This window comes from Dromaius novaehollandiae, chromosome 12, assembly GCF_036370855.1.
Source record: "Dromaius novaehollandiae isolate bDroNov1 chromosome 12, bDroNov1.hap1, whole genome shotgun sequence".
Lineage (NCBI taxonomy): Eukaryota > Metazoa > Chordata > Aves > Casuariiformes > Dromaiidae > Dromaius > Dromaius novaehollandiae.
Genome location: NC_088109.1, coordinates 10,847,230 through 10,862,724, shown reverse-complemented (window position 1 = coordinate 10,862,724; position 15,495 = coordinate 10,847,230). Strand labels below are relative to the sequence as shown.

Here is a 15,495-nt window from a genome sequence, read left to right as displayed (position 1 = left end):
TCATACTTTACCTGCTGCAATACACGTAAGATTCATTCTGGAGCTATACAGGCTTCAAGCTTTTCTCTTGCAGAAAAGGGATACTCCACCAAAGTTTGAACCTGAAGTTATTGCGCATATTGTTCCTGATCCAACGGAGTACTTAAGTATTTGCTTAACTTTAAATGCACTGACAGTGCTGGGAGACAGTCAGGCTGTTTAGTACCTTGCTTAACTTAATCACAAGAACTCCCATTTCCAAATAGTAAATTTTCCAATTAGGAAAAATACAGAAGTGTAGTTATTTGAATTTAACTACAAGAAATATCATCCCTACTGCAAGTTCTTGCATTCATGTGACTATTATATAGATACCAGGGCAAAGAGAAAAAGCTTCCTTTTGCTGTAATGTACCCCTGTAAATACAGGGTTGCCAACACTTATCAAAATTTTACTTAACTATAGAGATAACTGCTTGTAGCAAAAGTGGGAAAGGAATTAATGAAGTATGAATTTTATTTTGTAGCACAATTGGTGAGCAGCAGCTCAAGAGAGAAAAAGTAACATTTACTGTATTTTACAACCTTTCTTCATGAACCGAGAATGCCTCAAAATCCTTTTACAGTAAATTGTTCAGGAAAAATCCTTCCCATTCTTACGAGAACTGACATAGTAAATCAACCATTCAGAATCCACAGGAAATTTATATTTTGTTCCCAAGTTGGAATCTAGGGTCAGCTATAACCATAAAAATAAATTCTTGTTAAATATAAAAATATGAGAAGAAAAACACAAAATAAAAGCTTAGAAAAGGAACTTTTTCTTTGGTGAAACATGAACAAGCAATCTAGAATGATAGTGAAAATGATCTCATTTTAAAGTGTTTGAGAGAGGACAAAAAGGATATAAGATGGCTAAATAAAACAACATGTACACCCTGTTCTTGATTTTAGACATAATTTTCCAGTTCCTAGTTTTTGATCCTTTTGTTTCTATCACCTTATGTCAAGCAGCATATGTTTCTATTTACAGTAACAGCAAAATGAACTCACTAATTAATTCTAATCATACTTATTGGAGATACATTTTATCTATATATACAAAGATGTTCGGCATACACAACAGGCCATTGTCACAAGTCAGGAACTGATTCAGTGTTGAAGGGTTTTTTTTTTAATCACTGCTGTTTGAGATGGTAACAATATAGCTGCACACACATAACATTTGATTTAAAGGCCCCTAGCTGCAACTTTATCTAACTTGCAATTAAGGTAAAGTAATCCAGCATTTCTATTCCCTGTGCTTATGCTCATTCTGAAGGCTTTGCATCACATGTAATAAATTTTCTATCTAGTAGAATATACTGTAATGCTGGTGTCTGACCATTTTCCAAGTAACCCCTTCCCATCTTCATATATCCCTGCTCCCTTAGTTATGGGAAAACAGGTTACGAGCCAAACCAACTCCTAACTACAGTACTCTAGACTTATAACATCACGACAAATTGCTGACTGATTTTCCTACTGAACTGAAAATATTGCATCACCTTAGTGAGGTAGAAAACTGAAAAATCTGCAGGCAAAGGACTGACCCAAACAGCCATCTCCAGACTACTAGCAAAGACTGGATATCAGCGTTAGGAGAATTTTCCAGTCCTAACCAGGAGAACGGTCTGGGGATGAGCACAGTTCTGACCCAAACTGAGAGGGCCTCAGCTAGGCCGCCCCGAAGCTGCTGCCCGACACCGCAGCTCACGCCTCACCAGCCCGAGTCTGCTGCAAAGAGCAGGGCGCGAGTGCCCCCAGCTACGCAGCTTCCTGCCCCGGCTGCAGCCGCGCACCGGGAGTGCTCGTCCGCGCCGCCACTGCATCTCACACACCGGCCTCTTCTGGAGGTGTCAGAGGAAGGAGTAAAAATTCCCATAAATAATAATTATGGAAAAACACTGCCCACAGGGAAAGGTTTTTCTCCATAACTGCTGTCATTAGTGGTTGATTAAAGCCCATAAGTGTGAAAGTTTATATCCCTTCTAAATGATTTTTTTGTCCCATGAGGTAACCACGGCTCCAGATTATATATGAATCCTACTAATCTTCTGGCCCAAGGATAACTTCCAGCAACGCGTTTCAGAGATTAATTACGCATTGTATAAACAAGTACCAGATGTATCTAAGCAAGGCAAAACAAGCCACTGAAAAGAAAAGAAAACCGTGCTCTTGCCCTCAAAGTGAGTGATCCAAAATACAAAAATCACAACTGCCTGTTTGCGTCCTCATTTCTAGAGTTACAAAATATTTTTTCTCACCTTAAAGGGTTACGACCAAACAATCTGTAATGACCGCCAAGGGCAGACATGAGCAACCTTTCAGACAGACTGGTGTCGCCTTACGCTGTGTGATGACCGAGATTTGACGTCTTTAATCTCCGGCTGGTATAATTCTCCCTTTATCCCACCTAACCGCTGAAGTGTCTGAAGAAAGAAACCCACACTCGCACCTCTCCTGGGAAATACGGCCAGCTATTTCAGGTTAAAATGTACCTCAAGCCAAATTTGGCTAAGTTCTTAGACTTCTCTCCTGAAAGGCAGGCAGGAATAGGCTCCTTGGCCTTACTCTAATTCTTGTCCACTTTGGAAAATCTAGTTGCCTGCTAGGCACAAGCTGAATGGGTCCAGAGCTCTTTAAGCACAAAGATTGTCTTTGTAGAAAGAAAAACATGAGGAATTCAAGAGTTTCTTGTGTCTTCTCATCTTTATTTGTGTTACATCCTGACTCATAGCTGGGAAAAAAACAAAATCTTTTTCCATGATGCAGTACGGCATTTTCTTAAGTGCCAGTTGGGGGGAGGGAGGGTTAACAATAGAGGCATGGGCTACTTCACATAAATTATTTTGTTTCCTAATCCTAAATGAAGAGGAGTCTGCATTGCCTGGAGTAGCATCTAGAGTCTCCAGCAAGAGTTTAGCTGTTTTACTAATCAGGAGACATACATTAGTAAGGCTAACACTCATGCAATTTCCCTGTAACTTGCATCTTTAACACCTTCCCCCTCGAAAGCAGAAGGAAAATAAATCTAATAGAAAGCATGTACAGGAATTGTCTGTTATGGTTTTAGGAACTTTTTTTTTTTTTTTTTTTTTAAACTAAATGATGCCTGCCTGGACTTGATATACAACACAGTGGAAGAAGAATGCTATAGCTTTTATGTATTTGAATTATTTTTTTAAATTGCTTCCTTTCTGCTAGTTTGTTTAGTTCAGGTGATGTTCTCCCATAAAAGAGATGACTGTAGTACATACTTTACCTTCAAAATAGAAGGCAATAAACTGCTGTAACAAAATGTATGCTGGCAAAGCAGACACTGAACCGTCCCCACCAGCAAACAGGGATAGGATATTAGTTCACTGGGCTGTCTTGCCTATTGCAATGGGAAACATATCTTGTTACAAGAAGACACAAGTTAATTTAAGCAGTCACAATAACACAGTTGCTGCACCACATTAGACAACTGAAAAGAATTCTGCTGGTTGTTTAAGAGGCCAGAAGTAGAGTAGATTTCATGGTTATTCTGTTTCTGGCAAATCTCTACCTGTGTCACAACTATAATTTTCACCACATCAGACTTCTCGGTCATAACCAAAGTATTATTACTAATAGATGGGAATAGGACATGGATTATAGGCTGGGCAAAATTCTGTTTACAGAATATGTGTATTCAGAGATCTCAATACAAGGAAAAAATAGCCACATCTACATGAAAAGCAAATCGACAGATTTAATCACACGTTTCCAAGTTCGAACTCAGCATGAAGACTAAAAAAAAAAAAAAGAAGAAGTAATAATTTCTTATACCACAATTCAGAGCACATAAAACAACCTCTGCATTATTGTTGGAAATGAACCTCACACAGTGCTTAACTTTCAATGACCTTGTCCTATGAACATCTATTTAATATGGTGAGTGCTAAAAATAATACAATTGTAGCAGCGAAGGATTACCCAAAATAAGAAAGGCGGTTGAGGGACATTCTTTAAGGCTTCCATTCGATGACACAAAGTGCTGTGAGAGCTTGCAAACCCACCTGGTCAGCAAAACTTCTTTAAAAAGGAACAACAACTTAAAAAAGAAACCCTTTGAATCCATGAGCCAAAATACAATTTTAAGTCCATGGAGAACACGGAAGTGTGAGAAAAAATTACCACAGCAGAAAACAACAATAGAAAAGCTAGTACATCCTATAATGTTGCCAAAAGTCATGAAAAGGCTTATTATTGATGCAAAGGATGAGTCCTTATTACATTTAGTTCTATCTTCATTAAAATGATTCACTGGTACTATTTAAGATAGGTGTGTTCATATGTTTGTATGTGTGCACACATACGTAGGTTAGGAAGGGAAATGTCAGATAAATACATTGTGCAACAAAGAGAGTGTTTTGCTTTAACCTGATATTAATATAAAGTATTTCACAAGTGATCTTTAAACTCATGTCTCTTTCCCTTGGAAAGTTGGAGCTATTTAACATGGTGCTGGTACTGAGCAATGCATGTTTATGGGATTCCTCTGTACTAAATTGCAGCCTTTCACCTGGTATCAAGACGATGTGCCACTCATCAAGAGTGTGACGAACAATATGGACTGCCATTGGCAGCAATAATCCCGGTGGCCTCCAGATGAACAGTCATGTTTACTTTCCACAATGTCACTTGTTTCATGGTCTCAGTCCCTGTTCAGCTCTGCTCACTGTTCCTTTAGGTGTCCTGACTCGTGTCAGAAACAATTCAGCAAAGCATACAATAACAACAGTTCGTTACAGCACACAGTTGCTTTTACAACGTGCTCCCTGAGCAGCAGCTGCAGCACGCTTGGCTCCTCCGGCAGCCAAGGAAAGGGGATTAAAGATGCCCACTGGAGTGGGCTAGGGAGCAGGCTGAGGGACAGAGCAGTCACCAGGGACAAAGGGACAGAGGGGAAGGGACTGCACGTTGAAGAAGTGATGGGGTGAAAAAGGGAAAACAGGTAGATGAGATCACTGGTGTGGGCACAACTCATGTAAGGGACAAAAGGGCCAACCAGAAGGTTAGGGAAAGGACTAAGTCTGGCAGGAAATAGTAGATGTAAGAGCTCCTCAGGTGCCAAAGGGCCAAACCCAACTCTCTCAGTAAACCTAGCAGAGTGCAGGTTTAACTGTCATAAATCTGCACTGCAGTTAGCACAGGGAAGCCAGCTATGATCACATAGATCTAAAATGCATTACAGCCCCCTTTTTAAAGGAAAGTCTGATTATTTTAGGAAGCAGTGTCAGGTATTGGAGATGTAAAGATCCCCATCTTTTATCTTGTGATGTTGGCAGCATAACTTTAAGAATTACAGTTTGGGGAGCAGAAGGAGGTGGACGGCATTGCTATTCCTCCTTTAGCAATAATCCTTGTATTGCACATACCTACATAGGAGAAATTGCAGAACACATGACAGTATTTTAGTAGATATTAAATACATAGCAAATTATGTGAGGGCAGGGTTGGCTTTTAATCTCTTGGGAGCTCAACTAATGAAATTACTAATCGAAAAGCAAACTGAGAATCATTTGGAATGGGTTTGTTTAGGCTAGAGAAGAGAAGGCTCAGGGGTAGGGGCAGGACCTAATCGTCGTCCTTCTGTACCTAAATGGTAGCTACAGAGAAGATGGAGGCACTGTCTTCAAAAGGAGGCATGATGACAGGACAAGAGGTGATGGGCACAGGTCAGGGGAAACTCCATCAGGATATAAGAAATAATTACTCACTCTGAGAATAACTACACATCGGAACAGGGTGCCCACAGAAGTGGTGGAATCTCCCTCACTGGAAACATCCAAGTCTCAGCTTGACAGGGCCCTGAATAAGCTAATCTAAGTCCCTGCTTTTGAAAGCAGACCACAAAATCTCCAAGGGACCCTTTTAGGCTTTTCTGGGATTCCTTCCATAGCATTTTATATAACATAAAAATTTTGCCCTAGAAAGTCAGCTCATCATCATCTTTCCATAAGCATCTAAAAGCAGAATTTGGACCCAAGAAAAGCTACATTATAGGTAAGAAAGCTAAAAGCTTTTAATTACATGACTTCCTCCCTCATTGTAAAGCTAACAGATGAAGTGATCATATGACCTTGAAAGACCCTATTATAGTAGATCACGTTTCTTTAAACACCTATGAGTTCCTTCATAGTCGCAGGTCAACAATCCCTTTATCGTTGTAACTGCTACAGTATGAATGGTTTAAACTGAAGAAGTAACAAAGAGACAAGTCAAAGCACCATAAGAATTCACAGAGTACTAGTTTAATACCACCTGCCAGTTATTTCCAACAAGTTTGGAAAGAAATAGGTTTGTTCATTACTCTTGATGACTACACAAGTGTGCATGCCATTTTTACTGAGGCACCAGTTTTGTGTTCCCATGCAAGAAAATCCTGTCAGCACACCTAATCCTTTTGGATGTCAGAAGAATAAGCTTAGAAGAGCAAACAAGTGCACTGTCAAAACCATGTCATCAACATACAGGCCTATTCGTAGTGATATTACACACTCTGTTGCCTCCAGTCACAGCCCAGGATAATCAGAATCCATGGCCTGAGTCATCTGATCTTGCAGAAATCGACACAGCATGGCTAATAATCCCCCCCGAATTCAGAAACTATACTGGATTTAAGAAGGGAGCTTTACTTTTGTGCCTTGCATTTGAGGCAGATTAAATGATCGAAAAGGCAGGGCTATCAGGTCATGATTTGTATGTTACAGCTGTCCAGTTAGAGTTGACAGACACTCCTTGCATGGACATTTGACTGATTAAAAGAGGCAGAGTAAGCATCTGGGAGTCATAGATGGACAGTGGAAAAAAAGATCACAATTGAGAAAAACATTGAAGGCTGATGGAGTAACCCACAAGAAATAGCTACACTTCTATGCCAGCCACAGATACTGTCTAAAAAAAAAGACACAAAGGAAACCGGATGGGCACGTTACAGATTTGACGTGGGAATTGGAACAAAGTGTACGTTACTCTTCTGCTTCAGAAAATTGGACTGAACTTTCTGCAAGGTGGAGAGCAAACAAACAAGCATGAAAGGTGAGATATTGATGCATTTACATTAACAGTGAAATTATTCTGTGCTCTAATATTGCCTTACCAGCCAGTGTTTATTTTTAAGTCTACAGTGAAAGTTGTGTCTCAGTTTCTGGAGCCAACTGTTGCAGAGCAATATAATGAACTGAATGTATTGCTTATCTTGCTTGTATGGATATTGAATTCTTTCAAGTGAATTCTACAAAAGAGGATTGAGGAATTTCAGATTATGTATAATTTTCATTTAAATACAATTTCTTTTTAAGGTGAAAATTAATGAGTAGTTTGTAAGTTAAATTGTAGTCTTAAAATAACTTTCATTTATACATTCGTCATATTCAATGTTATACTCATACATGGTTGTTCCTCAAGAGGCTGATCCCTCTTACTCATTAATGTTTGATCTGTGTAAGTCAATAAGCTGTTTATCCTTTAATTTCTAAAAGGTTTTAAGTAGTAACTGAGAGTGTTTTTTACTTTAAATTAGTAAATAGTAGCCACAATTTGAGGCATCTGAAAAACAATGTTGCAAAAGGATTTATCTGTCTGATTCTCAATCAGCTCTGATTTTCGTTAGCAAAAGAAACTCAAATTGAATCATTCAACATCTGATTTTTTAAACTTTTATTTTATGCTATGCATATGAACATAGCTTTAAGCAGCACTTTGTTTTCAATGTAAGATTGTTAGCAATATATGAAGGTAAAAACTATTATTTCTTCAATTAAAGCTGACTTGAATACCAAGGAGCAGACAATAATTGTAAATACTAAATTTTACTAAGTACTCCTGTGACCTCATTTATCTTTTTAACAGCTTCTTGACAAACGTTTTTTTAGTGTTTAGAAACTCATATCTGTGGGAAATACAGTTGGCATTCAGATAAGAGAATTCCAGCAAAAAGTATAAACACAGATATTTTAAAGAACAAACCTACAGAATCTACATTGCCGAAAAGTGCTCTTATCTGTTTTTATAGCAAGGTCTTTGAAGCTTGTTATTCTTTTGACAGCACATTAACTTAATTTTCTAGGTAGCACAACTAATAAAAAGGCAGCAACTCTTCTGGCATAAGATGCCTCAAAGTTATTATTGCTATAGAGAGCGAAACACTACAATGTAATAGCTTTAGAAACTTGGTAGAAACATTTTCTTCAAGCTTCATGGCTTTGCTGATAGCAAAACCTGATGAAAGCTATTTGTACTTAAGATAAGTAGGAAGTACTTCACTTTAAGACCATGGAAGCACTGACTTAATTCTGCATTATAAAATAATTTTGGTATCATATAGGATTTACTAATGTAAATTAAAAATGAACTTTCTTTTTGCTATCTACATTAATGTTTATTATCAGACTGTACATCCTTTGCTTATTTTACTGATCTGTGTATTAAAAAAGACACAAATTTTAAAAGGATTTCACAGCATTATTGCTTCTTTCACTTGTGACACAGGTAACTGGCTTTTGCTTTTGAGCATCATCTTATTAATACATGTGGCTCATGGATGCCCTGAAAAATGTCTCTGCTATCCAGCATCAAAGACTGCAGACTGCAAGAATAGAGGACTTACTGAAATTCCTGCCCATTTACCTCCTGAAATTCAGATACTACAGCTGCAGAACAACCGTATTTGGAAAATCAATCAAAATGCATTCACTGGAACACCGTTGCTCAAAATCCTAGACTTGTCTAATAATTCCCTCTCAAGTTTGGCACCAGGTGCTTTCCAAAAATTAAAATACCTACAGGTTCTAAATCTAACCAGGAACTTGATCCATTATATAGAAAACAAGACTTTCAGTTTCCTCCCACACTTAAAAGAACTGGACTTGTCATCCAACAGCATAATACGTTTGCCTGAGACTTTGGGAAACAGTACAGGGAATATAACACTATTGTCTGTGAAGCACAACAAACTTCAGAAAATGGACAGAGTTCTGCTGGAGTCACTTCCAAACCTGAAAGTGGTTCTCTTCAAAGACAATCCCTGGCAATGTAATTGTAATGTCTTTGGCCTTAAACTTTGGCTGGAGAGCTTTTTATACAGAGGTAAGGAACTCTTCTCATTAGATACGATGCACGTGAGGAGAACACACAGCTAGCATCTAACCGATCTTCACTGCTATGGCTACCACGAGTCACCTCACACTTGAGAACATCCCCTCTAACAAGTATACTAAAATCTATTCATATGTATATTTTGGAGTACAGCTGCTTTCATAATTACAGGTGGCAAATGAGAATTATAGAGGAACTTTACATAAAAAGAGTGAAAGGAAGTATATACATATACACGCACATAGATAGATAAAGTGTGTGTAGATATGTTATGGAAATACATGTATGTGTATATATCCATATCCATAATAAGCACACATGCACAAACACACGCACTTGCTTTAATTCTGCCAATACATTTTTGCTAGAAATCAACACTAACTGTCCAGAAGCTTTTTACCTGGTATATGAGGGTTAATATCAATCCTGACATCAACATTGATTTAACTTTAGAGAACAAAGAATTGTGATTTCTCTTTAAGTCATGATACATATCACACAACATTAATATTTTAAGAATATATTCTCTGAGAATATATGTTGCACCTTGGGCATGTTTACACTTGTATAGTACTGTTGCTTAATTTGTTGTTAACTGAAAGGTACCAAATTCATTGACCATTTCCTGACAGAAATGTGCAATACCATCACATGGGAAAAAGTGAAATTTATTTTAAAAAGTAGCCTCATTTTTTGGTCACGCCTGCTTTTAAACATATTCATGAGTTGCTCCATGTAAAAGAGAGTATGATTCAATTCTATTTTTGAGTATTTCAGAAGTTGTCTTTTTTCTTGCATTCAGAGAAGCTTTATAATCAAATGTGATTTAAAAAAAGTAAACAAGCATTCATCATCCCCAAACATTCTTTCTCGTATCTATTTCATCTATAGACAATGTAGGAAGAGAAATGATTTAAGCATTAAAGGAAATTTCTTTCTTTCTGCTGGGAGATATATTCAGACTTCAAGAATTCAAAAGAGGGGCAATCTGCTCTTCTCTAAATCAGGCTTTGATGCTTGAATGTGATACAAATTACCGACTTCCTATCCGTATACCAAAGCGACACAGAGCGTGTTACAACACAGCACATGTGAAGAGGGCCCCTCTCGCCTGCATCTCGAAAGGGCTACCGTGATCAGGCATCAGAACTCTACAGGCCAGCTGCAAAACACTTACTGGCTGTGCAGGGACGCAGTCAGTACAAGAACAGTCTCTGCGTTAGGTAAAGCCACTGCCAGGGAGCACCTTTTCCAAACAAAATCTTAATACTTCAGATTGGTAGAATATTACGTTGTCCTGGGGCTTTTGTTGCATTCTTCCCTACAACCAATTCCAGCAGGGTTTCTGACTTCTCTGTGCAGAAGGAGGTAATGATCCAAGGTAAGCAGATAATTTTAATTACTCTGCCAGTAGCACAGGTTCTGTAGCTTATTTCAAAAAAAAAACCAACATTGTTTAGAAATTCAGTGGTGCCCTTCCATCTTTCTGATCTTTTCACAGATTAATAAAATGTAGTGATATGGAAATCACAGATTCATTTTGGCAACAAGTTTTAAAAGAAGCCTCTAAATTATGTGCTCTTCTAAGTTTATGTTCCTCTAAAATTACTCATGGGAAATCACATGAAGAAAAATTAGTTACACTACACTTTAATCTTTCCTATTACTTATATCATATATATACTTACGGCAAAACAGTACAGTGGCTCTACAGATTTCTTGCAAGCCCTAACAAAACATTGCTAGAGACAGAGTATTGTCTGAGTTTAAAATAAGTGTTCAATGTCATGTCCAATATGACTCTAAAAGGTTTCAATAGTTCTTACCTGAATTCAGGCCAGGCAATTGATGCATATTCTTAAATAATTACAGAGAATGCTTCAGTTCAGGCAGAGCTCCAATTTTCTATTCCAAGCACAGGTTTTTTAGTTACTCATAACCATAGAAGGGCCAGAGTTGCAGGATTTGGAGCTTTATCCATATCTACACTCAAACTTCCAAGTTGGGGATATCAGGATCCAGACTTTGCGTTTGGCTACTAAAGACCAAGAGACTAGCTGCTATGCTATTACATATCTTGGAATATCAGCAATATTTGTAATGAAGGTAGTCTCGAGATTTTGTTTGGGGCCCATCTGTGCTCACTACTTTCCCAAACAAATTCTCTTCAAAATGAAAATCTCTCTGTTTGCCTTTAGCTAAAAGGTACTTTATTTCAGATAGAAGAGAGGGAGAAAATTGAGCTGACTCAATTAAGATGACTTTTTAAATTACATAAACATTGGTTTTGGCCTTGTTGACTCCTTGACAGGCTATGACCCGAAAGCTGTGGCGTACTCTCAGCATGTCCCTCTACATGCTGAGGACCAACTGCATGCTTTAGCAAGACTGAGGTTTCCTACTTCACTTTCCTTCACACTAAATACATCCTTTGGGAGACAGCAGAAGCTGGTTCTCAACAGTTATGAATTCTACCATTTGAATGAGCTATTAGTAACCTTAACTCCTTTAAACCTGTGAATATCATGAGCCTTGTTTTAAAAACTGATTCATGTATGCAACTTCTTGAACTTTCTCTTTGCATCATGACAAATATTAGCATATGGTGTCAGAACAATGACTACTATTAGCATATGGTGTCAGAACAATGACTACTTCACGAAATATTTCTGTCAAGTCCAATGGGATATATTTACTAAGTATATTGCTTCCATTTTTGTGTATGAAAACAAGTAATGGTATTTGCTTATTTTTATACCAGTGGTTTTTTTTTTTACTTTGATAGGCAAATAATTGTTTACATGATTATTAAAGTGTAATCATCTTACCTTTGATCTAACTGGAAAAAGTACAAATTCAAAACTGACTCCAAATTTCCTTAAGTTTTCTGTTACTTTTACATGAAGCTAACTCAGAAAACCCCAAAGCTCAAGACCATAACGTGTTCTTTTCAGGAGGAATAAGCGATGGCATCATCTGCTCAACACCAGGGATTCGGAAGGGAAAAGACCTCCTCAAAGTTCCTTACGAGCTGTTTGGGGCATGCCCTCTTACGACAGCTCACGTGCATCTGGCCAGCGTTCATCACCACAGCTTTGAGCACAGAAGCTCTCTGAAGCACACTTATCACAGCGAACATGGGGAAAGCAGCCGTTCAAACTGTGAACCTAAACCAAAGCCAAGGCCTGTTAGCTTGCGTCATGCGATTGCCACTGTAGTAATAACTGGAGTTGTCTGTGGAATCGTGTGTCTAATGATGTTGGCAGCTGCTGTTTATGGTTGTGCCTATGCTGCAATTACTGCTAAATACCACAGAGAACACTTGGCCCCAGCAAGACAGCATGGGACTCCTGAGGAAAAAGAGCCATTCGATAGTTCCCTGGCTTGAGTTACTTTTGTCTTTGGTTTCTTGAAAATAGAGTCCTCCCTTCAGTTAAAAAGCCTGGAATCTAAACAGGATTGGCTTATTAGTTCCTACTGCTTTTCTTTGCTTTTTCATATTAAAGAAGTTTTATGTAAATATATGTGTGTGTGTGTGTGTGTGTGTGTGTGTGTGTGTGTGTGTGTGTGTGTGTGTGTGCGCGCGCGCGTATTTCCTCCTTGGAATGGTGTTACATTAAGATTTTAAGTAGACAAATTAAGTTTACTTGTATTTTGTACACATATATTCTGAAGCCACTATGGAAGGCTGAGCATATGGCATAATTTAATCTTGAGGTAGCCACTTTCAAGTATTCCATTCTCCATTACCAGCCATTTATGCAATATTAGTACAACATAGGAACTATGGTGTAGCTACAGCCAGTAGCCAACATGAGTGAGCTTTCTGCAAAGAAAAATGCAGAATAATTATAAATGACTGTATTATAAGTTCTTAAAACATGCGGTACATATCCAGAAATACAATTCACAACCAGTTTTAGAATGGGCCAATCCATACACTTCTGCTGATCACTTGGAAATCCTGCCAAAAACATTTGAAAATATTTTTTCCACCTTCCAATCTGCCCTACAAGACAATAATAAAGCATTTCTAGCTTCAAAGACATGAAGCACCTTGTTAGCTATCACATTTCATTTCTAAATTACTTACTAGGGAAGAAGGAAGACAGCTGAGAAAACATGCAAGAAGGAAGAAAGGTTACACTGTGCTTCAGGTACAAGCACTGAAATAAGCATACATAGGGCATACGAAGAGACGCGACCCGTTCTCCTACGAGTACCCATGCTTGCTAAGGCATTCCTGAAGCTTCTTATTCACAAATCCACACAAACGCTCCATTCTGCAGATCGCGTGGCAGACGCAGCTCTCATCACAATGCTGCCTTCAGTACGGAGGATAATATAGTTGCATGTTTACATGCTCTCCTACTCACAGAGAAAACATTCAGCTAAATTAATCCAAGGATCCACCCTAAACTTTCTATGGCACAATTTTACTATCAGAAGAGATCAGAGCCAAATCCATTTGAGCACCATAAATTTTGAACAGAAAGAATGTTTTGAAAGTGCAGAAGTATTTTTCAAATTACTCCTAGAAATGATAGTTTTAAGAGAACCAACAGAGGCAGCTACTCCATCTCTCTTTCTGAGACCCGATTAAGAACATCTAGACTATTCCAAACAGATGTTTGTGTAATGTATTTTTGAAACCTCTCCAGTGATGGGGACAACAGACTTGTCTAGGTAGCTGATGCAGAGACCAACTATGCTTACAGTCTGTAGATTTTTTTCCTAACATCTCTGCTAAACCTGCTCTGCTGCAAATATTGCGAGTGTATTCCTTCAGGCAGAAGGTTTGTGAGGGCGATGGCTGAGAAACAGTCTGCTATAGGGGCAGAAGGAAGCCATCCCATGGCATTCGGAGACCTCCACTCTCCTTGCAGTAGATGGAGTCCAAGACTGAGCTCTGCAACTATTCTAAAAACAGCCTCAACTGAGTAATGGGCTACATGGCAGGAGTCACGTAACCCTTGCTCTTATCTACTTAGTAATAATTGCAACTCGACTTTTAAAACTCATTCCTGCATCTGGAGTTACTTTCATGTCAAGAAAAAAATAAGCATCTCAGTCTTAACCTGTATCTAGCAGATATGAAACACAATCAATTACTGTCTTTTTTTTTTTTTTGCCTTTATTTTTTTTTAAGTAACTAAGTACTTTAAAATTGTTATTAGGATCTCTACATTCTTCTCTGTCCCAGACTAAACAAACTAAGCTGTTTGAAATTTTCCTCTACAGCAGAATTTTCCAAACTTATTTTTTTCCTTGCATTCTCTGGAACCCTTTTCAGTTTGTCTACACTGTATTTGAAGTGTAGTACCCAAGACTGGGCACATTACCTCAGACGAGACGTCATCAACACAGAATGTTACAGAATATTCATATTCAGGCTCTTAAATCTGATCTCTTGAATATGTATTTCAGATGGGAGTTTGATTTTTTTCTCTTGAAATATTTAGTAAAGTTTAATGAATAATTTATTTTCAAAATTAAATCACTAGAGTGTGGAGATCTAAATTTTCTATTCTTTTTTTCCCCCATTTACTGTAATAACATATTTCAAAGCAAAAGATAGGACCTTTTGCTGGATATACTGGATAGGATCTTTCTGTGCATGGTCCCAAAGATGAGTTCAGAGCCAAGCCAAATTGCAGTGCTTTCTTTAGGTGACCACCTAAAATGAGCACACTTGTACTCACACTGCAGATCCTAAGATGAAAGCTAATAAACCTCCAACCTCCATGGGGATTTCAGCTACAGTGTTTCTAAGAAGCTCAGCTGCAGCACTGCAGCTTTCATTATAAATAAGTTCACACTTCTGATGTCTTCAAGCAGAGGAGAAACAAGAATTGACTCGATATTTTCTAGTAAGAAATAAACAGAATATCTTTCCAGTCTTTAAAAAAAAAATCCAACCAACAAAAACCTTTTAGACTTCTCTTATTGTAAGAAAGCAAAAAAAAAAAAAAAAAAAAAAGAGGAAAAAAAGTGAGAAAGGGGCAACAAAGGGCACAAAAACATTTAAAGAAACTCTTTCCAAGTCACATTTAAGATGCTTTGGGGATTTTCATGCACACATAAGGCTGTAAGCTGATACAGAGTTCTGCCAGAAAGGAAAGTATTTCATACTTCCATTAGTTCACTCTGCTATGGGAGCAGAGCAAGCCAATCCATGAAAAATTTGATTTACACTTTATAATTTGCTGTTTGCCACAAAAAAATAAAAAGAGAAACATCACATTCAACTTTGATAAGACTATATATCTTTACAAATTTGTTTGCATTTACAAATTCTAGTAATTTATGATGATAAGCTTACACGAGACAGTGAATAGAGAAAAATATTGAT

At 37.9% G+C, this 15,495-nt stretch overlaps 2 protein-coding genes across 3 annotated transcripts in view; one reads left to right on the top strand and one right to left on the bottom strand.

Moving 5' to 3' along the window:
• Nucleotides 1-15,495, bottom strand: part of CACNA2D3 (calcium voltage-gated channel auxiliary subunit alpha2delta 3) — a 478,082-nt gene that overhangs the window by 70,754 nt on the left and 391,833 nt on the right. The gene's annotated exons all lie outside the window — the stretch shown is intronic.
• Nucleotides 5,647-12,549, top strand: LRTM1 (leucine rich repeats and transmembrane domains 1). The gene is made up of 3 exons (XM_026096243.2): nt 5,647-5,722; nt 8,538-9,134; nt 12,098-12,549. The coding sequence occupies exons 1-3, from the start codon at nt 5,647-5,649 to the stop codon at nt 12,529-12,531; spliced, it is 1,107 nt and encodes a 368-aa protein (XP_025952028.2). The 3' UTR covers nt 12,532-12,549.

What these genes read in the sequence shown, in the direction of transcription:
- LRTM1 (XM_026096243.2), top strand. Translation starts at nt 5,647, where the DNA reads ATGGTAGCTACAGAGAAGATGGAGGCACTGTCTTCAAAAGGAGGCATG. An exon ending in ACAAGAGGTGATGGGCACAG is followed by an intron (nt 5,723 to 8,537) that starts GTCAGGGGAAAC and finishes CTTGTGACACAG; the next exon opens with GTAACTGGCTTTTGCTTTTG. An exon ending in GGAGAGCTTTTTATACAGAG is followed by an intron (nt 9,135 to 12,097) that starts GTAAGGAACTCT and finishes TGTTCTTTTCAG; the next exon opens with GAGGAATAAGCGATGGCATC.